At 46.6% G+C, this 22649-nt stretch overlaps 1 protein-coding gene across 1 annotated transcript in view; it reads right to left on the bottom strand.

Annotated features, from left to right (window-relative positions):
• NT5DC3 (5'-nucleotidase domain containing 3) overlaps positions 1–22649 on the bottom strand; it is a gene marked incomplete at its 5' end in the record, with an annotated part of 56487 nt that overhangs the window by 9451 nt on the left and 24387 nt on the right. The window contains 10 exons of the mRNA XM_029954082.1: positions 919–1059; positions 6394–6480; positions 7767–7848; positions 10091–10192; positions 10340–10442; positions 10860–10920; positions 13271–13408; positions 14303–14393; positions 16898–16953; positions 17394–17468. Of these exons, the coding sequence (XP_029809942.1) occupies positions 919–1059; positions 6394–6480; positions 7767–7848; positions 10091–10192; positions 10340–10442; positions 10860–10920; positions 13271–13408; positions 14303–14393; positions 16898–16953; positions 17394–17468 (936 nt within the window). The remainder of the gene's footprint in view (positions 1–918; positions 1060–6393; positions 6481–7766; positions 7849–10090; positions 10193–10339; positions 10443–10859; positions 10921–13270; positions 13409–14302; positions 14394–16897; positions 16954–17393; positions 17469–22649) is intronic.

Below are 22649 nucleotides of genomic sequence, written 5' to 3'. Positions count from 1 at the left end.
GGCACCCACGCTCCTGGGCCTGAGAGCCAGCACTCGTGCTGCGGCGGCTGCAGGCTAGGCCAGCGGACCCGAGCGGGAAGCGAGGGGTCTCAGGAGCCGGGGAGTGGGTTCCCAGGTGCAGGTCAGAAAATCACCGAAAACAACACTCCTCACTGACTGTCCCAAACTGGCTACGTAACTCATACAAGCAAAAACTGCCACCAAACTCCAGAGAGTCAGCAAATTTGTAGGCATTATCTTCAAAGTCAAATGGAGGGACCTTGACTTCTGCTTGGAGACTCTCTCCAGTAAGCTGTGGTGCACAGCCTGACATTTTCATTCCACAGGATGATCCAAACATTAGCAGAAATTCTCAAATCCCACAATCCCACAGGACCTCTGCCAACAGAACTTCAGTGAGGAAGTGAGGACACTTGGATTCCCTCTGAAAGATGACTCTACAGAGACCTGTGTTTACACGGCCCCATAAAGCTTTCTCCAAATGAATGCGCAGGGCATTTTTATTATTTTTTTCATTTTTTAATGTTTATTCATTTTTGAGAGACAGTGAGTGTGCACGCGCACAAGTAGAGGAGGGGCAGAGAGAGAGACACACAGAATCCCAAGCAGGCTCCAGGCTCTGAGCCATCAGCACAGAGCCCGACATGGGACTCAAACTCACAAACCTTGAGATCATGACCTGAGCCGAAGTAGGATGCTTAACCTACTGAGCCTCCCAGGCGCCTCTGCAGAGCTTTTTAAAGCTCTCTTGAGGGAAACTGGCAAAACTTTCTTAGGGGCAAAACAACCCAGGAGTTACTCTGCAGGATGACTTACATCTCATATAACCACAATTTAAAAAAAATCTGAAATGACTTTGATTAATGGACTAATGTCAGACTTACAGAAAAAGTAGAAGGAAAAAAAAAAATCCCAAACCTGCATCTGCTCCAATAAGCCGGTCAGGGTCTGCAGCCACGTCATGGTTTGGATGTATTGCTCCGTGTTCATGATTTTGAGCTCAGATCTTAACTCCGGGATAATCGCACCGGTTCGCCAGCCATGCTTCAAGGTCAAATCCTAATAACAAAGATCACTAAGAGTCAACACTCATCTCAACAGAATTTAGACCATTCCATTACCCTTCTCAGATGCCACAGGTGTTCACTGAATCACTCTTCGGTTGTAATGGTTAGTTATTAACCAAGCCAAATTCAATGAATTACATTTAATTGAAACCAAGTCAGCCCCAGGCCTTGACCATTACACCCAAAGAAAATTTCTGTTCTGGGAATAATTGCTGTGAATCACAGACACAGGATCTGAAATCACTAACACTGGTCTATAAAACAACAATTAGGTCAGGGACAGAAAAAGATTCCACGGAAATGCTGCCTGAAGGTCTTCATTCAATTCATCCACAGACTACTAGGGATTACCCACCGTGTGTCAGGCACTGTGGGTTAGGGGGAATCCTAGAATCTCAGATTCGCAATGATCCTACAACACACACACGTGATCACATTTTTCATCCCAAATACAGTAATCTCATGATTTGACAATAAGCCAGAATATCTGATGTCAGCTATACCCTGGAAAATCTAGGATATACAATCAACCATACTAAATGGTCATTCACTCTCTCATTTGGAAAATAAGTATTAAATCCTTACAACTGCTAGGCCCTAGTGTAGATACTGAGGATAAAACAATGACAAAAACCAGACAAAACTTTGCCCTCATGGGAAATACAGACAAAAAATAAGCAAATAATTTACAAAAGCAGGTGGTGCTAAAGATAATGGTCAAAATTAAGCAGAGTAAGAAAGAAAAAAGTTATCATGGTATATATACTAAGTGGTTAGGAAAACCAAGCCAATAACGGGAACTTTGAGCAGAGATCCCAAGGGAAGGAGAAAAAGTATGCAAATATGTGGGAGGAGAAAAATTCAGGCTGAAAAAAACAGCAAGTGCAAAGGCCCTGGGGCAGGAACATGGGGGGTTGGGGTGGAGGTAGAACTGTTAAGGAACAGCAAGGCAGGGAGCCTACACAGAGTGGGAGAGAGGGCAGTGGCAAGTCATGCCTTCAGAGAGGGAGGCTGGAGGACAAATCAAGCAGGGCCTTGTGGGAAACAGCAGGAATTCAGGCTTTTACTCTGAAGAGGAAAGGAAAGCTTTGAGGTTTAAGGGAGTAAAGTTGTATCAGGTTTACAACTGTAAGAGTTCACTAGCTATTCATCTAAAGTTAGAATCCCTACTCTGTAAGTCTTAAGGATGCTTATTTCTTTACCTACTAAATTTCCTTAAGCCTTTCAATATTTCTCCTTCTCCTATAATACATGGAAATCTAGAGCACAACCTTTTTTTTTTTAATTTTTAATGTTTATTTAATTTTGAGAGACAGACAGAGCATGAGTGGAGGAGAGGCAGAGAGAGAGGGAGACACAGAATCTGAAGCAGGCTCCAGGCTCTGAGCTGTCAGCACAGAGCCCAACGCAGGGCTTGAACCCACAAACCGTGAGATCATGACCTGAGCTGAAGTCGGATGCTTAACCAACTGAGCCACCCAGGCGCCCCTGGCACAACCTTTTAAATATTCCCAACGGTGGCAAACTTTTGAAGGTGGCTTTTACTGCTGAAAATAGGTAAAAAGTCATCTGGAACATTCCTAAGACTAAGGTACATGATAATAAATTAATAATAATAAAACTAATTTCCTTTCTTCCTGGTTCTCAAATTTATGCCAAAAGAGGCACCCAAATGTATTTTGAGAAACAGTAGCAACATTAGATGTATCTACATTCCCGAAGTGATTCCCTTGAAGGGTAATGTTCGTTGCCCACATAATTTCTGACATTTTAGGTAATTAATTGATCTTATCACTTCACAACAATGGTTTTCAAACGTTGGCAAACTATATGCTATGTCCAAGAGACTCATTCTTAAAAAAATTTTTTTTAAGTTTATTTCTTCTGAAAGAGCCTGCATACACATGATTGAGCATGAGTCAGGGAAGGGGCAGAGAGAGAGGGAAAGAGAGAATCCAAGCAGACTCTGCTCTGTCAACACAGAGCCCAAAGCAAGGCTCGAACCCACGAACCATGAGATCATAACCTGAACTGAAATCGAGAGCCAGACACTTAACCAACTGAGCCACTCAGGCACTCCATATTTTTTTTTAAGTTATCTCCATACCTGACATGGGGTTCAAAATTACAACCCTGAGATCAAGAGTTGCACAGCCCACTAAGCCAGCCAGGCACCCTTCCAAGAGACTCATTTTAGACCTAAGGACAGACATAGGTTGAAAGTAAAAGATTAAAAAAGATAATCCATAGAAAGAACAACCAAAAGAGAGAGAAGGTGCTATACTAATATCAGAATAGACTGTATGTCAAAAACTGTAACAAGATACAAAGAATGACATTATATCATGATAAAAGGTCATTTCACCAAGAATATATAACAATCATAAGCATATATGCACCAAACATCAGAGCTCCACAATAAAAGAACTGAAGGAAGCAATAGTCAGCTGTGCCATAACAGCAGAAGACCTTAACAGCACACATTCAATAAGAGAAAAGCCACCAGACAGAAGCTGTATCAGGAAATAGAGGACCTGAACAACAGTGGAGACCATCTGGACCTACCAGCTAGATGTGGAACATGCCATCCAACAAAAGCAGAATGCACATTTTTCTCATCGTGGACATGAAACAGTCTCCAGAACAGACCCTATGTTAGGCCCTACAACAAGTTATAACACATTTTAAAATCATACAAAACTTCTTTTCTGGTCACACAGAATGAAGCTAGAAATCAACAACAGGAGAAAAACTTACAAGTTCACAAATATGTGGCAAAAAAGAACACCCTTTAAAAGTTCACAAATATGTGGCAATTATAGAACACCCTCTAAAACAACCAATAAGTCAAAGAAGAAATCACAAGGGAAAGGAGAAAATGTCTTATGACAAAGGTAAATGCAAATGCACACACAATACACCAAAACTTATGTGATGCAGCAAGTATAGTGCTGAGAGGGAAATTCACAGCCATACACATTTGCACTGGGAAAAAAGAAAGGTCTCAAATTGACAACAAACCTTTATACCATAAGAACTAGAAAAAGAACAAACTGAACTGAAAGCTAGCAGAACCAAGGAAATAATCAAGATTATAGCAAAGATTAAAACAAGGGGAAAAGGAGGCACCTGGGTGGCTCAGTTGATTAAGCTTCTGACTTTGGCTCAGGTCATGATCTCACTGCGCACAAGTTTCAGCCCCACATCAGGCTCTGTGCTGACCACTCAGATGCTGAAGCCTGCTTCAGATTCTGTCTTCCTTCTCTCTGCCCCTCCCCTGCTCAGGTTCTGTCTGTCTCCCTCTCTCTCAAGAATAAACATTAAGAAAAAATTTTTAAACAGGAAAACAAAGGAAAAAGAACAGAAAAACAATATTAAAAAAATCAATGAAACCAACAGTTGGTTCTTCAAAAAGATCAACAAAATTGACAAACTTTTATCTTAACTAACAACAAAAACCAGAAGAGTCAAATTACTTAAATCAGTAATTTAAGTTGTCACAGTTACTACCAACTCTACAGAAATTTTTTAAAAAATGGTAAAAGCTGTAAACTATAGTCAGAACAACTTGAATAACCTAGGTGAAACCGACAAACTTCCAGAAACGCACAAGCTACCAAGAGTGAATCATGAAGAAACAGGAAATCTGAAAAGACCTCTCAACTAGTGAGGAGGTTGAATTGGTCATCACAAGTCCCCCAACAATGAAAAGCCCAGGAGCAGACAGACGGTTTCACTGGTAAATTCTACCAAACATTTAAAAAGGGATTAACATCAATCCTTCTCTAAAGCTTCTAAAAACTGAAGAGGAGGGAACACGTCCTAACTTATTCTGAGTCAACATTACCCTGATATTGAATTTTAGTGTGAGAAGCTGTAGACATAGACAGCTGAGCCCCACCAGAGGTTCTGACTCAGGTCTGACGTGAGGACTGAGAAATTGCATTTCTAACAGGTTCCCACGTGACACTGATGTCAGAGGGGCCACACCTGAGGAATCTATTGCCTTGTGAGTGCCTCTCCTAAGGCTAAGACCTGTACCTGTGTGTCCCTTCACGGGGCCACGGACCCGCACGCCTCAAGGGCAGCACAGAGTTACCTCATCAAGGCCCAAAGACACCACTTCACAAGAGGCAAATGTCTGTGATGCCATGTCACTCGGCCGAACCTTCTGGCAGTGCGGACACCCTGACAGCAGCACTCTGTATGTCTACGGCACTAATAATGCATTTTCATATGTGTTCCCTGATTTAACGCTGCTCACAAATAAGGACGTGGGGGCCTGGAGGATAAAGCGGCTGCTGAGCCCGTGATTCCTTCCGCTACACCTCAGCCCAGCGGCCAGACTCGATTATGCGGGGTGTGTGCTGGAATCGCCTGGGGCAACTGTCTGTGCGCACACGGGCGCCGGAATCACCCCCTCCCTCCTCCACCACCAGGCAGTCTGAAGTCGGAGTCCCCAGACCTCAGAGGGCAGCACATGTGCTCTGAAAACGCCTCCCAGACGAGGCTACTGCACAGCCCGTTACAGCTCACCGCTCCAAAGACAGGCAGACGCAAGAGGGACACAAACACAAGACCACTGTGACATCGGTCAGAATGCTCAGAAACACCATTCAGGCTTTGAGAGCCAGCCACGACCCTGTCTGCTTACTCTGCTGACACTGAGCGTCACTCAGACTTTGCAAAGCACGCATGGTGCAACCAGCCTGGGCCCACGTAACAAACAGAAACCCGCTGCACCGGGAGCGGGGCCGGCAGGAAATGTGGCGGACTCTGCCTCGCTCCAGTTACACACCAACTCGGAATGCAAGTCCCGAGACACCGCTCTAGTCCTTCCAATGGGCATGAAAAGCCTCACTTCCTTATAATAGCTGTTTCCTGGGAATGCCAGCTGTGGGATTTACAGGAGCTCCGACTGATGTTACTCTTCTGCTGCACGTCGATGCTTCTTATATTTAATAAGGGAAAAAAAGAACACTGGCATTTATTTCTTACCATTATTTAAATGGAAAGATTTTTCTGATAAATTTGGAGTGAATTGCTAATTTCTACCATTTCAAAAAAAATTATCTTCGGGTGTTACAGGGAAACCAACCCAACAATAAGCTATAAAAGTAAAATAATTCTCTTTTTTATAGCTACGATCCATTCTGTTCTGCAATAGACATACTGCATAATATAACAGTAAGACATAAAAAATATGTGACCTAGTCTTCATTTTTATGAAAGCATAAAAATGGTCTTAAACAAGAGAGAAGTTCCTTAGTAAGTAGGACTAACACATCTGCCCCCCAACAGAGAAATGGGAAAAAAGGCCCCGCACCGCCAGGTCGCTGTAGATGTGGTCACCAAAATACAACACTTTGGATCCTCTCCACCCAGTAAGCTTCAAAAATTCATATAAGTTGCCCTGCAAGGATAGAAAAATATAGATATTTAGAAAAAAACATAGATCATCATGTGAAATAGAAACCTACATGACCTTTACAACCTGTAGCCCAGAATATCTATTTTTTAAAACTTAAAAAAAAATTTTTTGCTTTGAGAATTTATTTGAAGTATCAAAATATAAAGATAAAAATTCCTTTGTGTGAAATCTCTCAGACCTTTGTTCTGAGTCAAATGTACGTTCCAAAAACGATTTGTATTGTACATACCTCTTTGTAATGCTCTTTTTATACCGAACATTCTGTGGCCATGTTGGGAAGAATTAATCTACCATTTCAGTAGCTGTCAGAACTGTGATCTGTTTTACCAATTCCCTGATGTTGGACGTTTAACTCATGATAAACTGTCTTGTAGCAAAGTTCTAGCTACATTTTCATAATTTTCTTGGTCTAACTTCCTAGAATTGGAATGGCTGTATTTTAGCAAATCTTTCAAGGCAAGAAAATACACATACTGCCAAATCCAGCAGCATGTTAAAGATCTACCGGGAATGTAGGGGCGCCTAGGGGGCTCAGTCAGTTGAGCATCTGACTTTAGCTCAAGTCATGATCTCACAGTTCGTGGGTTCGAGCTGACAGCTCAGAGCCTAGAGCCTGATTCAGATTCTAGTTCTCCCTCTCCCTCTGCCCCTCCCCAACTCATGCTCTGTCTCCCTCTTTCTCAAAAATAAATAAGCATTAAAAAAATAAAAAGATGTACCAGGAATGTATCAGGGTTTGTTTGTTTTTAACTGTGTAGTACTGTTGTACAATTTCATGTGTTTTCTAGACGGTACAGAAACACATAAGTTTTAAAAGAGGAGATGAAGCAAACTCAGTAACACAATCAGCATCAGCGAGTCAATCATTTATTCAAATATTTAAGAGCTTTACTGATATCAAAGCTACATAAAACACAGCTCATCTGGAAACAATGACCAATTTAGGTGAGTCATACACCTTGTGATTCAAAGCTTCTTAAAGTGAAAACCCAAGGTTGACTACTAACATCTTTAATTATATATACTATGAAAGTAACGCTTTAAGTTTCGTTTTTAAAGACTGTTCAGTTGAGTTAATTTGGATACAGCACACTGAAAATATATAGAGTTAAGTTTAAATTTTGCGGTCAAGTTATAAACCATCAACTTGAGCAGAATGCTCAGAACGACTCCCGGCACACGGTAAGATTCTACAAACGCAGGCTGCTAGCATTTTATAACTGACCACAAAGCAAAGCAACAGAAAAGAGAAATCAGTCTCGAGGTACCTGCTTGTAAATCTGGCCTTTCTGCAACCTGTGGATCTTATCCCAGAGTAAGACACCCTTCTCGTTCACCTTCCGGAAAGGCCTAACAACAGAAGCGGGAAACGTTATGATCTGTGGGAATCTGCTTATGAAACACAACACGGTTACTCCCTGGGAACAGAAAGGGGCTGCACAGACCTCAAAAACCCTGGGCACCCAAACCCCACCCCCACACTCCCTGGTTCAGTGCACACACCCAACTGCAGACCCTCGTAGCCAAAGGTATTTAGGGAGGAAAGAACTCCAGGGTCAAATAAATTTGGAAAACACGAGGCACTGCTCATGGCCCTCTTAAAAAGCCATCGATGATTCTGAAAAGCCCACCCAGTAGAGAAGCTTTCTTTAACCCAGATTTCCTAAATGCATTTGATCACACAGAAAATCTGCTTTGCAAAAAAAAAAAAAAAAAAAAAAAAAAGCTTCTGGAAATACTGCCTCAGTAGGTGTGTCAAGCTTGGTACTTGAACTTCAGCCACTCTACATAAAAAACAAATCAGAGGATGAGCCATATCATTTTATGATGGAAAATGGGAATAAGAATAAAGGCCTCAGGGAGCTCCCCTCTACTTACTAGATGGATAAGCCCTGATTAATGAATCGATTAATAAAGCCAATTAGATCTTTAAAATTAAAAGAAAAAAAAGAATTAAAAAAAGAATAAAAGTCTAAAGTATGCAGTCTGTTTGCCTTTTTTTAAGGTAACATTTATTTGGATTGTTTTTCTGATTAGAAAAAATATAAACTGAGAGCAAAAAATCTGGAAAACGCAGAATACAATGAGGAAAAGGAAAATGGCCCATAATCCCAGTGCCCAGGTACAAACACCTAACAGTAGGTGTCTTTCAGTCTATAAAGATAACAGGTCATTCTTCTCTTTCTTATAAATATAAATGAGGATCACTGTGAATACTGATTGATAGCTTTTCTCCGCTAATGCCGTGAGCAATTTCCCGCATCATCACATATTCTTCCTACATTGTTTCTTACAGTCAGGAAACAAGCATGCTGCTTTTTTCCCCCCAAATACATCATTTTTTTATGGCTGTATAAATATCTCCTCCTATGGCTGTCCCTTCAGGTTGTCCCTGGCCATCATTAGAAGTAAAATGGGGTGAAAGAGGCATGGCAGGCATGCAGAACAAGGCAAAATAAATGGGTGCAGGAGGCAGGGGGGGCGTGGGGAGAGAGAGGTGAAACAGTCTAAGACAGCACTCTGCCAGCGTGTTTCAGCACAATACGGAGAGGGCCTCCTTGGTGAAAGGGGAGGTGAGGCCCTTGTCCTGACCACACCTGGGATCTAGTAAGAAGGTTGGGGAGAGCGCTCTAGCCGTGAGAAAGCAGCAAGCCAGCGTATAGCTACTTTTGATCAACACTCTTAAGTTTTTCCTTCATTCCCTTGAATTCTCAGGCTCTGCATGTGGCTTTTGGGTTTGCCTCTTCCTTCAGGAATCACTGTGACACTTGGAAAATGGGAAGTTAGTATCCCAAGAGGAATTAAATCCATTCAACACAAACTACAGAGCACTGCATTATGATGCTTTAAAACACCCAGCAGAGAGGGAAAGCCTGCCCAGTTACCAACCGCGGAACAGGTAAATGTGGGTCAAAGTGCTTCTTTATCCAAAATGCAGATTATTTTTATAACCCCAGTGCAGTAACTGTCAACACTAGTGATATCTGGGGGGACGGCTCTTGGTGAAGGGGTCGGTTCCACACGTTAAAGACATTTCGGGATCCCTGACCCCCACCTATTAGTGCTGAGAGCACACCACAGCCACCGTCAGAACCCACCACGTCCCGCCCCGCTACTTCCTGTGGCGGGAACACACCATGTAAGTCCTGGGAGAGATGCACTCCATCTGACACAGAACTTGTGTTGCAGAGTTTTGCAAACTCCAACTTGGAATTTTAAACACACCACTTAGAGCTACATGTAGAAAAATACCATCAGGCTGTTTGGCTGCTGCTGTTGCCTTGTTACGCCGCGTGATGCGTGTGCATCAGAAAGTCTAACGTCCGACGCTAACATTACATAGGGCTTTTTCACTGCTGCCAGTAGCTTTCTTAAAGCCTGACTCGTAGGGCTCCGGCTGAAGTAAGAACGGTCTCAGGCTGTCGTCTGTGCACTAACCTCAGCCTCCTTGCAATTACTCACTAGAAGGTTTAAAAATCAAAAGCTGTAATGTCAGATGCTTCTGATTTTCCGACTAGACTGTACCAAGGCACACTGTAAGTACTCACGGCAGCAAAGGACTAAAATCTAGTTCTCCCCGAAAGACACTCACCTCCGCTTATCGTTAAAGAAGTTTGGCTTCTCGGCCTGAACGATGACCACATCAAACAGGTCTCTCCAGTCTTTTCCGACAATATACCTCATCCCTTTGTCCCTGCAACAACACGTCAGCCAGGTTAGTCTCACAAGAGAGGGATTAATAACCACTTTTGCAACTTTTTCTGTCCAATTTGCAACTGTTAAGGTAAGTGGGAACACAGGCGTGAGCTGGAAGCCAGCAAGGTCACCCAAAACAACTTACACGAAGCTACTCGGGCTGTTGGTGATGAGAAACATCTTCTTGCCGTGATCGGCCAGTTTGGCCAGCACTGCGCGGGTCTGCTCGGCGTAGCAGATGTACTTTTCTGCAAGAGAAAAATGCACACACAGAGTCGGTGTGAAGTCCGTCAGTCAGCAGGTGCTTCCTAAATGGGGCCTGTGGGTCCAGCACTGTCCAGGGCACTGGGGGGAGACATGTCTCAAGGCGGTGCGGTTCAGGGTGGCCCACCACTACCTGACCCATCAGGAACAAGACCCTGCCTCCTCGGTCTAGGTGGAAGCACTAAGTGCCTGCAGCCGCCAGCTTCTCTCTTTTTGAGTCCGGACTATGTCAAGTTCTGAGACAAACGGGAGGGAGACATCTGAGCTACAAGGAAGCTAGGTCCGCACACCGCACTCGGGAGGGCCCTCCAGCCCCTGCTCGGCCCCAAGAATGCAGGCAAATGGCTACATGTGGCCTGGCAGAGGGAAAGGCTGCCCTCACGATAATGCTGGGTACGTACCGATATCCGCTTCGATTGCTCTGTACATGATTCCTTTGATGTGCACGTCTCGAATTGAATCCTGTCCAAAGAGAGGTTTTTAGTCAGTGAAATTAGAAGTGAGGTTGTGGGGCGCCTGGGTGGCTCAGTTGGGTAAGTGTCTGACTTCAGCTCAGGTCATGATCTTACAGTCAGTGAGTTCGAGCCCCACATCAGGCTCTGAGCCTGGAGCCACTTCGGATTCTGTGTCTCCCCATGTCTGCTCCTCTCCTGCTCGAGCTGTCTCTCAAAAATGAATAAATGTTAAAAAAATTTATTTAAAAAAAAAAGAAGTGAGGTCGCCCGAGTAACAGGACAAGCGAGACAGCATTCGGGATGATGTCCACCTTTAGAAGCCTGGCGATCCAGGGACCAAATGAGACCTAGATTCTGGTCCATTTAGAACAGGCGGCCCCTTGGGGAAAACTCAGGTTTCCATGGCGACAGGTGCAGGTTCCAGTGCAGTTTTCCGAAGGGTCTCTGGGAGGAGGTAACTTGTGTGAACAATTCTGAACAAAGCCCCACGTGATAAATGGCAATTTATATGCAGCATCATGAACAAACGATTCCAGGGCATCTGGAGAAAGGGAAACATTGCTGTTTCCGTCTCTGCACCCCACCCTAGAGCATGCATCTTTTAGAGAAAGAGGTCAAGACCAAGGACAGCATCTTCAGTTCAGTGAGGCAAGGGAGTGTCCGGGAGATGGTAACAGGGCAGAGACATGGTCTGGGGGGCAGACACAAGCAAGAGGAGGCCACTAACCTCCGCCCCAAGCCCCAGGGTGTGGCAGCCTGATGGCCTCCAGCTCTAGAGCACAGTCCTCCTCTGGGGGAACACTGAGCAGCTCTTCTACCTGGGCCACATGCCTGGAGGCACATGGAGACTTACTGGAGGGTACAGCAGGGGACTGGGCTGCAGGCAAAACTGGGCCATGAGCCTTAGATAATTGGGAGAATTCTGTCAAGAGTGAGCACCTCCGGACTATAAACTCAGCCTCGATCACCTTCTAGCACAGGTTTGTTCAAGTGCACATCAACAGAAGGCAAGGGTTAAGGGCAAGCCGGAGCCAAACTTCCTGACTTGAACTCTAACCTCTACCATTTACTAGCTGTGTGACTTTGGGCAAGTTACTCAACCTCTCTGTGCCTCAATGTCTCTAACTGTATAATGATAGAGTAAAAACAGTACCTACCTCCAGGCATTATTGTGAGGATTTAATTAGTTTATATGCATAAAGCACTCAGAAAAACAGTGCCTGGAATATACTGGTGCATAAACATCTCTCCTCATGCCTGCGAAGGGTTATGTAACCAAAAGTGGTTGTTCTTTTTTTTTTTTTTTTTTTTTTTTGCAAGTGATTCAGATAAGGCATTTCTGTGCGCCAAAAGGAGAGCAGAAACTATTTAGCATCAGTTCAAATAATACCAGACAAAAATTGAGAAACTAGATTTCATCCTTCATCTTCCTAAAACCCATGATTTTAGACAGCCAAAATTTAAAATCGGTCATAAGCATATAAGCATATAGGCATTATAGTAAATAAATACAGATCTTTTAAAAATATAAGTACTTAGGGGTACCTCAGTCAATTGAGAATCTAACTCCTGATTTTGGCTCAGGTCATGATCTCCCTGTTCATGAGATCAAGCCCTTCATCAGGGCTTCACTCAGACTCTCTCTCTCCCTCCCTCTCTCAGATAAACATGAAAAAAGTTAATATATAATATATGCTACATATATGAATATATATGCATATATTTGAAATATATATTAGAAAGAAGGATATATTAAGTAATACATGAACACATTTTTAAGTACTGAAAAAAGTTCAGACAGCGTAAAGAATACATATAAACATGCATGATGTGAATATAAATTAAAATATATAAATGCAAAGTTATACAAGTGATGTGCATATATATGAGTATAAGTTTCATAGTTGTCTATCCGCCTCCCCCATGGGTTTCTGCACAGTGTCTGCAGGGCCTCAGAAGGCCCCCATGGAACCTCTGGGGGCAAGAGAAAGGCCTCACCCTGGACCACTGTACTCCCACGGGCTGCAGCCTTGGTGTGACATCACCCTCTCCACGGGCGGGCTCAGGGGTGAGCTGGGCCGGGCTGGACCTCAGCCACCACCAGCCCCTCTGACCAGATACACTAGCCCTGGCCTTTGGTCAGGAAGATAACATATGAGTACTCTCTTCTTTTAACACAAAATCAGACTGATCTCCAAGTGTCCTAATGTAATATCTTTCTTAATAATTTTCAAGGTAAAACCGTAAATAAGAGAGATCCCAGGCGAAGGACTGTTTCAAACACCTAACCAAAGAGGCTAATGCTTCTGTGCCCTCTGCTGAACCGCCTGGAGACACGTGGCAACGCCACCTCTCACCTTGACGTCTTTGTACAGATGCACTGGCTCATAGTCGATGTTGTTCTTGAGAAAGTACTCGTTCACGCAGGACAGGAGCGACATCTCCGGCAGGGAGAAGATGTCCATGAACTGCTTCATGGTGTTGCCGTGAGAACTCTGCAGGCAGGGAGGGAAACCTGAGAGGGGAGACTGACACCACAGCAGGGGGACTTGATATCTACCCGGGGGGAGGTTGTGGCCATAAACCTCTGGATCCCTCTCCCCAAGAAAGGGATAATTCTAACAATAACAAAGTAGAGGCGTTTCCCATTTTCTTCTCATTCCCAGCATAGCTGACATCCTACTCTAAGTGTAACTGGGAAATCCAAGGAAATGCCCTGGTTCCACCACAAAAGTCTAACCACCGTCACGCTCCTGTGACAACTCAGTCCAACTTCCAGCTCACACTCTCCCACCAAACCCAGAGGAAAGCTGGCAAGTCGATTATGGCCCGGAGAATGACAGAAAGGGCCACGTAACTCTCCGGAATATGAGCACCCCCGTGCACCCATATAGGAGCCTGAAAAAGAGCCTTTCTCTGAAGGCCTGTGATTTGTAGCCCTAAGTTTACCAGCTGACCGGGCATCTTCCACTGCATTTTGACAATGGAAACAAGAGCCCACCTAAGAGAAGGAGCAAAGGTTCAGAAACAGAAGTCAGAAGCAGAGGCATCAGGTGACCTGTTATCTTTGATCTCTGGGAAGGTGACCACTGCTACACAGACTTCATCAGAAAGAGGGGACACACTGGGATGGGGGGACAGACAGGGGCGGGTACAAGAAAAGAGTAAAGAGCCTTCAGCAGGTAGGGAGGAAAGGGCTAAGAAAGGGGAATCATGATGGACCTAGGAGAAACACCAACATCCTAGCCTCTCTCAAATCCAGGGCCTCTGCAATCAGTCCTAAATGCCCTTGTCAGCTCCCCAGGAGCACTCGGAAGATCCTAAGTCTACTAGACCATGTTTCAAGAAGGAAACAGATAAGCTGACTTAAATAAATAATCTCTCATCACCTTTCCATAAAAGTCACTCATCTGTTCCAAAGGCACGTGGGACCCCTCGTACATTTCAATGACTTCTTCATCAGGGACAACGCTGAGGCCTCTGGAAAAAGCACAGGCGTTGTGGTTAGACTCACCTAGAAAGAGCAGTGATTTTCAGAGCTCTGGCAACTGCCAGGATTTTCAGCCGAGGGGCAAGACACCGCTGTCACGAGCAGGTGAGCTGTGCGCCTCTGGTAACTGGGACAAACAACAGGCGAGAAGCGACTACTGTTACTACAGCATGCCGTTGGTAATAAGGGCAGGAAGAATAATACCTACCAGACGCCATGTATAAATTCCACACGGTCATTCACTTACTTCTCAGCAATCCTAGGAGGGAAGCACTGTTATCCCCCCATTTCCCAGCAGAGGCACCTGAGGCCCAGGTAGGTCACATATCTTAGCCAAGGTCAGCAAAGAAAGAAGTGGTGGGTCAGGACCAGACTCCCGGCTTTCTGGCTCCAGGGCCCGGGCTCCTCAACCATGATGCCAAGTTGCCTCTCTCAACCAAGCACAAGGCTCCCTTCGCTTTGAGGCAGGGTTTGCTTTGGGGTGGGTCTTTGTTTCCGTGTTTATATTTTTAATACATTAGGAAGAGAAAGGCCAGCTTTGTCCCTGTCATCCTCCTGACCTCTGATACTCTAACCTACAGTCATTGCTGAGGGAAAAGCCATGCCTGAGGCTCGGGCAGGCTAAAAGCCCCATGACATAAGGCAGGAAGCCTGGATGCTACCTCCAAGAGGGATGACCACAGCTTCGATGTGACAGTCAAGGCCAGCCTCCTCATCTACAAAAGGCCAGGGTGCCATGTGCCGTTCACCCGCCTCCAGGGGCAGCTAGCCAATCCAGCCCCTCCACAAAAGGAAAGGTGACTGTGGGTGTCTGAATGACCCGGATCTCACCCTGCCCTGCCCGCTGGCACGGGGAGCAGGCGCTTTCACTGAGGGTTTCATGTTCTGCTGTTTCCTCCCCTGGCACTGCCCACTCTAGCGTGTCATCAAGAAAAGTGTCTGCTCCCCGGCCACATCTCTAAGGAAAGTGCTTGAGAAACAGACACCAACGGTGAGGAGACCACAGAATGAATGCCAGAAAGTCCATGCGGTGCGGTGGGAATACAAACAGTGTAACAAGAGTCTTAGTTACCAATAAGAACAGGCTGCTTATCATATAAAATCACCTGGCCAACAATACTGTAATTGATGGCTGATATGCAAGTGTGATGGGAATCTAATGTCCGCCTCTTTCCTCTGTTCTCCGCCCCCAGAGAACTTTCAAAAACACCCAAGGGGATTGGATTTATTAATACTCTGTCCCCGATCTTGTTAACTTGCTACAACAGGGGCACTGCACTTTATCATTCACCAAATCATTCTGGGCAATGACCTTGGGGCAGAGCTCCTGCTCACTATCAGCACTCAGGTGTGCACATGCCTGAGGCTCTAACACTTAGAAAGAAACTTAAGAAGTGGAGGAACTCTGCTGGGTGAGTCACCTCTCTGCCCCCAGACTAGGCACTACCCTACCACACACTCACAGGCACAGAACCGCACAAGCTGCATTTTTAAGGCTCAAGTAACCAGAGGTCAGCTCAAGAGTGGGGATAGAGCCAGCTGCAGCCAGCTGGATTTGGCGACAGGCTGGGGGTGGGGGGTCAGGGGTGGGGACTGGCTGCACCTGGATGTATCTTCAACCAGTGCTAGGATCAAAACAGAAACTACTTGGGGGGGCTGCCGGGGGGGCTCAGTCAGTTAAGCAAATGACTTCGGCTCGGGTCATGATCTTGCAGTTCGTGAGTTCAAGACTCACACTGGGCTCTGTGCTGACAGCTCAGAGCCTGGAGCCTGCTTCAGATTCTGTGTCTCCCTCTCTCTCTCTGCCCCTGCCCTCTCTGTCTGTCTGTCTCTCTCTCAAAAATAAACATTAAAACTTTTTATTAAAAAAATAGTTTGTGAAAGAAGAATCTAAGATAGGCATACCTCTTTTTTTAAGGTACAATAACCATACTCCTAAATCCTCCCCAAATTCAAGAATTAGAAAAAGCAAAATCCTTCATTTTCAGTTACAAAGATTTCAGACTGAGTTAAGTGCTTCTCCTACTTCTAATAAACAGAGAGGGAAATGTCTTAATAGCCAAACTACCCAACGGCCAACAGTGGGAACAAGAGCCTGCTGCCTAACGCCCATGTCCCTCCCGCCCCAACCCGTACTCCAGGACCCTCCCTCAGCTGGCAGATGGGCACCTCCGGAGAGCCCTTCCTCCCTCGGAGCCCCCCAGGGGACCCCCTCAGAGTCTAAGCACATGTCCATCACTGCCTTGGTCACTCTGGAGTGCAGTCCCTGGTTCACTTATGCGGCTTCCAGCCTACACTCTCAGCTCCTTGGGGCATCCTTGTAAGCCAAACCCTCTGGACCTGGCATGATAATCAGTGCCAATAAATGTTCTTGAAGGATAAATCACAAATACACATGCTGCAACCCTCTTCATCACTAAACAGTCAGTGGGTCTTGAATCCCAAAGCCACTTGGTTACCCTGGGTGAATTAATTTACCTCCTCTTACTCTTACCTGTAGACGGTTCCCAACTGGATGTAATGAAAAGCATCAATCTTCATCAAAACTGCCTTTAAAAACATAAACACAGGTGCAAGTGAATAACGCAGACAGACAGCATATTTAATGAGAACTGTGGGGACCATTCTGGATCCTATCGACGCCAGGCCAACGTGACAAGGAAGCACACTGTGTGTTTCTGACAGATTTGCTTGCTGATTAAAGCACTGTGCAACCTGTCAAGGAAATGACTGAAAAATCCGCAAAAACAGTATGACAACTGACTCCTCCTTCTAGAAATAAATGGTATCTTCCGAATGGCTAAATGGATTCATTCATTTTTTCTAACACATGGTCTTCTGAAAAAGACTTTATCCAAAGATGGCTTTTTTAATAATTCAGTTCTGCAGCCCCACAGAATATAACTGAAAATCAGCAAAGAAAAGCACCAAGAGTACATGTTATTTCCAAACACCATCAATCTGTAAAAGAACATGGGGATGAAACCTACCCGCTGCACGTCATAATGAAGTCCACGAATTGCAAAATTTGGGTCATACTCGTACTTCCTAATTTCCACCGGATACTAAGGGAAAAAAAGAAACAAACCATTTTTAAGCTAACAATGTAGTAAGTTCAAGACAGTGTCCACATTTGGTCCCTGTACAAAAGCCGGGGTGGCTGATGCCCTTTGGCGGGAAGACGGGGTCAGGATAGAGCACAGCTTGGCCCTCTGCTTCCGAACCCAAGTTCCTCTTGGCCACAGAGCCCTCCCTCTACTCCACTCCTGTTTATCTGCCCAAGCAGAGGTAAAGCCTCACTCCTGTCCCTGCATCTCTCATCTTAACTCCCCCTGCCATCCCTTCCCTCTGCCTCAGGACTCCTATATCCCTAAGACCCCGGAAACTTCCTCCCACTGTATGTAGACTGATGAATACTCCCCTCTGTTGGAAGCACAACTTTTCCCAACACGTTATCAACCATCCACTCAGCACATCTTTGAGCACCTCAGTGTGTCAGCCCCCCACATGCCCCCACTACCAGGTTTCATGAAGAGACCCAAGTGAAAAGCTTTTCAAAGCTGGGCAGGAGCCCTCCATATGGCGTTCATTGCTTTCCTCATCCGGACTGTCGGCCGCTGCTCACCCTCCATGGGCCAGAAAGACCTCACCGTTATCAGGTACAGTCTGCCACCCACTAAGGCCAAGTGGGCCCTGCTTCTCCGCATGTGGAACCCAGCTGCTGCTTGAACCCGGTGATTCAGAACATGCATGACGTCTGGAGGCAGCTAGGTTCCCCGGGCATTTCCTATTCTTAAGCCATTCTTGAAACATCGCAAAAATCCCACTCCATTCTCATCTACTGGACTAGGCATCCAAGTCCTCTCCCTCCCCACATCTCAGGATTAGACCACCAGCTACCCCAGGGATAGAACCAATGTACCAAGCGCAGTGACTGCTGCTACCGCACATAGGCCCTGCCATTCCCACTTTACAGATGAAACACCAGGGCACTGAAGGAAACAATGTGGCCTGGCCACACAGTTGGGGTGTGGAGGGGCGGGGAGTCAGGCTTGGGCCTGCTCTCCGGACTCCCCTCTGCCCTTGGAGTCCAGTCTTGCAGGATAAAAGAGTGCTCCTGAGCCTAGAGAGGCTGCGTCACCAGGATCTGCCAATCACAAGGTCAACTGCTTAGATAAAAACCTAGACAGCTATCAGGGCACGCGGGAACCTCCCTGTAAGACTGGACTAACTTGTCATGACCAGGGCCATTTGTGTGGGGACGCTTCCTGCTCCCACCAGGCTGAACCGCACGCATCAAGTGCTGCACAAAGTGCTGACTCAAATGTCACATCTGAGCTCATTTACCCGATGCCCGCCACTCGTGCCAAGAAATCACCAGATGCTATTTCCACTCAGGGGCATTTCCAAGACTTCTGAACACTGTGTACAGTTCCGCGTCTTTACAAACACACTTGGTACACACGTCCCCGGAACCCACCATATGGCGCCGCGGTCCAGCCTCCTGCAGTGAGGCCCTGGGACCGCCCATCTCTCGAATCGCCTCCTGAACCTGGGAGTGAAGAGGAAGAGGTAGGACACAGGGGAGATATTTCAACATTCCTGAGAGAGGTGCCTTTTCGCTGAGCCACGTGACACACACTGTTCTGGGCAGTTCTGTGACTTTATTCTAAGTACTCCTCACTGCACCAGCACGGAGGAGGTGGAGCATCTCATGTCCGTTTGTTGAATAATCTGAGAAAACAGAGTCAAGTGAACTGCCCAGGCTCACAAAGATAGGCAGCGTATGGGCCAGGACTCGAACCAGGTCCGTGTCACACGGGAGTCCACTCCAATCCCCTGTAAGCAACCCTGACAAACCCTCGAGCCGCCATAGGAGATGCCCGTCCTGTGAGTTTCCCTGGGGGTTCACGGTGAGGAGGGCAGCGCAGGCTGGTGGCGCAGGAGTGAGAGACAGTGCGTGCGCTCCCTGCACAGGCCGGGTGGGAGTGAGAAGACGGAGCACGCGCTCTCTGTGCAGGGACATCACAGGAGTGAGACAGAGCATGCACTCTCTGCACACGGACCGCGCTGCAGTGAGAGCATGCGCTCTGTGCCACGGACCGCGCAGGAGTGAGAGACGGACCGCGAGGCAGTGAGAGCATGCGCTCTCTGCACACGCACCACCAGAGGCTGCGGGAACTCCTCTAACAAGGTCTATCCTGACGCAGGAGCAGGACACAGATGTCCCAGTGAGAGATGGCCACATACACCCACTCGTGGGCCCCGGGGCAGTGGATCCTCGGAGAGCCACCCCTGATAGACACACGGTGTCGGGAGACTAGGACAGAGGCGGCTGAAAGGGCCTCATGGGCCACTATTGTCATGAAGAACCCAGGCCCCAGTGCTATGGGACAGGATTGAATCCCAGTCCTACTGTGTGCTAGCTGGGTGAGCATTCTCTGTGTCGGTGTTCTCATCTCCAAGGTAAGGACACCAGGAGTCCTAGGGCAGGTGAAGAAGGGAGGAGAAAGCAAGGATGCATGCAGAGGACCCGGCTGGCTCAGTCGGTAGAGCATGCAACTCTTGACCTCGGGTGGTAAGTTCAAGCCCCACAACAGGTATAGTAAAAAAATATTTTTAAAAGTTTATATTGAATTAGGAAAAAAGGTGGGGGGGGCATACATGAGGAGCAATGGGCAGTTTATGGCACGCAGCCGTAGAAGGTGTGCAATGAAACAGAATGGCTTTGCTGGGCTGGGAACTGGCCTCTGCTACTTCCCAGAGGACTTCAGGCAAGTCACGTCACCCCTCCAGACCCCTTCCTTCATACAGAAAATGAAACGGACTGGGGTGATTTCTCTTCTCCACTCGTGCCCCTAAATTGTGACTCCCCGTGCAACCAGTTAAGTCAAAGATGTCCTCATGGCGGGCCCCTTTCCAACTCACACATGCGCACGGGTCTGCGTGCACACACACGAGCTCACAGCATCTCTGGGAATAGCTGTCAACAGTAATGCCCGGTGGAGGAAGCCAGAGATGCTGCCCTCAGCCAGGGGGTTACACTTCCCTCCAGTGGCCTAGGTCTAGATTTCCTGGACTCTTCAGAGTTGAGAAACTTTCCACCAGCCTGAAATACATGACTCATTCAATGTGTCATGAAGATTACTGGTGTCTCTAAAAGTAGAACAAAGGGTATAAAAAGATAAAAGACCTGCACTGGGGGTTTTTATCAGCCCTGTCTGGTTTCCTTCAGTACCTGGATTGGTTCTAATTCCAAGGGTCATCTGAGCAGGCTGGTGCGTGGGGACAGAGGAAGAGCAAGACGCTCCACAAATGTCCCTTCTGGCTTCAAGCACAGTTCATACCCAGGAGTACCCACTCTGGATACCCAGAAATGTGTACGTCCTTCCTCCAGGTCTGCAGCTTGGCCATGCACCCCCTTCCTGGCTAATTACAGAGCTCTCAGCACGGCTCGCAACCTCTACGTCACAACCCTGCCTGTGAGTTCCTGAGGTCCAGAGGCCTATAAACACGGGTTTTTCAGAGGTCTCTGTTCGAATGTTTCAAGAGCCTAAACAATGAGTCTAGTTAGTGGCAGGGCAGAAGAATATGGAAACAAAGTTCTCTAAAGTCTTCACAAAATGGGAAGCGAGGGCAAAACCACCCGCATATGTGTGCAATTCCACACCAGGCACAATACTCTCACCTCACTGTGTCATTCGGTAAATGGGTCACGTGCTTACTGAGCAGGTACTTTACACCAGGGCCTGGGAATACAGCAGCAGCGAACCGACGGAACAGACTGCACAGCCGCGGCCGTGCGTTCACATTCTGCCGTGGGGAGGCAGACATACACAGACACCAGCAGAATGCCCCGTGGTGAGCCGTGCCACAGAGCAAACGCACTGCAAGGGCTCAGACAGCTGAAGAGAAGAATAAAAAGAGGAGCGAGGCCTCACACTGCCTGGAGCTGGGAGGGATATTCCAAAGAGCAGGTGCAAAGGCTCTGGCAGTTCAAGGGACCACAAGAACTCTGGTGTGAGGACAGGTGGGGAGGAAGGTGGGGGCCTGGGAGCACCGGAAGGCCTTCTCTGTCATTCCAGGTGTGCTGGCAGGGCTTGAGGGGGGCTTGGGTCCAGGAGCGATAGGTCAGAGGGTGATGGTGGCCTGGCCCAGGATGGTGGCAGTGGGGGAGAAGGGGATGGAGTTAGAACATGTTTTGAATGAGTATCTTCTGAAAGAGTGAAAAGAGAGCTCACAGCTGCACTGAGTAACCTCATCCCCAAGAGCAGAGCATAGAAAAGGGAGGGGTAACTTCGTGGAGCAGAGACCCTATCCACACACCTCAGCCACATGATCAAGGCCAACATCATGGGCAGTGAGTCATGTAGATGGCACGTACCCTTGACACGATGGGGTGAGAATGACACTTTACCTCTGTGGTCTTCCTCCCCCAGAACCCACCACCTCAGTCTAATTATGGAAAAAAATGGCAGACAAATCCCAAGAGAAGGCATCCTAAAAAATACCTGACTAGTACTCTTCAAACCTGTCAAAATCATCACAAACCAGGAAATTGTGAGAAACTGTCAAAGAAGAGCCTAAGGAACCATGAAAACTAAATGTAATGTGGCATCCTGGATGGAGCCCTGGAACAGGGAAGGAATATCAGATAAAAACTAGGAGAATCTGAATCCAGTATGGACTACAGTTAATAATAACGTATCAATGTGGTGCTTCGCTGTGAGAAATGTACCACAGTAAACTGTGATCAGAGGAAACCAGACATGTATACACATAGGAATTCTCGGTATTATCTCTGCAACTTAACTATAAACCTAAAACTCTCCTCAAATTCACAGTTTATTTTTTTAAAAAAAGAAGAGGGAGCACGTGGGTGGCTCAGTCGCTTAAGAGTCCGACTTCAGATCTGGTCATGATTTCACAGCTCATGAGTTCGAACCCCGCGTCAGGCTCTATGCTGACAGCTCAGAGCCCGGAGCCTGCTTTGCATTCTGCATCTCCTTCTCTCAATGCTCCTCCCCTGCTTGTGATCTCCCTCCCTTTTTCTTTCTCAAAAATAAACATTAAAATTTTTTTTCTATTAAAAAATACATAAAAAAGAAAGCAAGAACCCACAGCATTCGCTGAGAGATCAGACATGGGACCCAGGAGACTGTCAGGAGTCATGGCTCTAGATTTCAAAAACACAGGTGGGTGCGAGTGCCAGTTAATGACAGGGAACACTGAGGAGGGTGCGGGTC

The sequence above is a fragment of the Suricata suricatta genome, chromosome 10 (assembly GCF_006229205.1).
Source record: "Suricata suricatta isolate VVHF042 chromosome 10, meerkat_22Aug2017_6uvM2_HiC, whole genome shotgun sequence".
NCBI lineage: Eukaryota > Metazoa > Chordata > Mammalia > Carnivora > Herpestidae > Suricata > Suricata suricatta.
The sequence above is the reverse complement of the archived record's forward strand: the minus strand, read 5'-3'. Positions and strand labels throughout refer to the sequence as shown.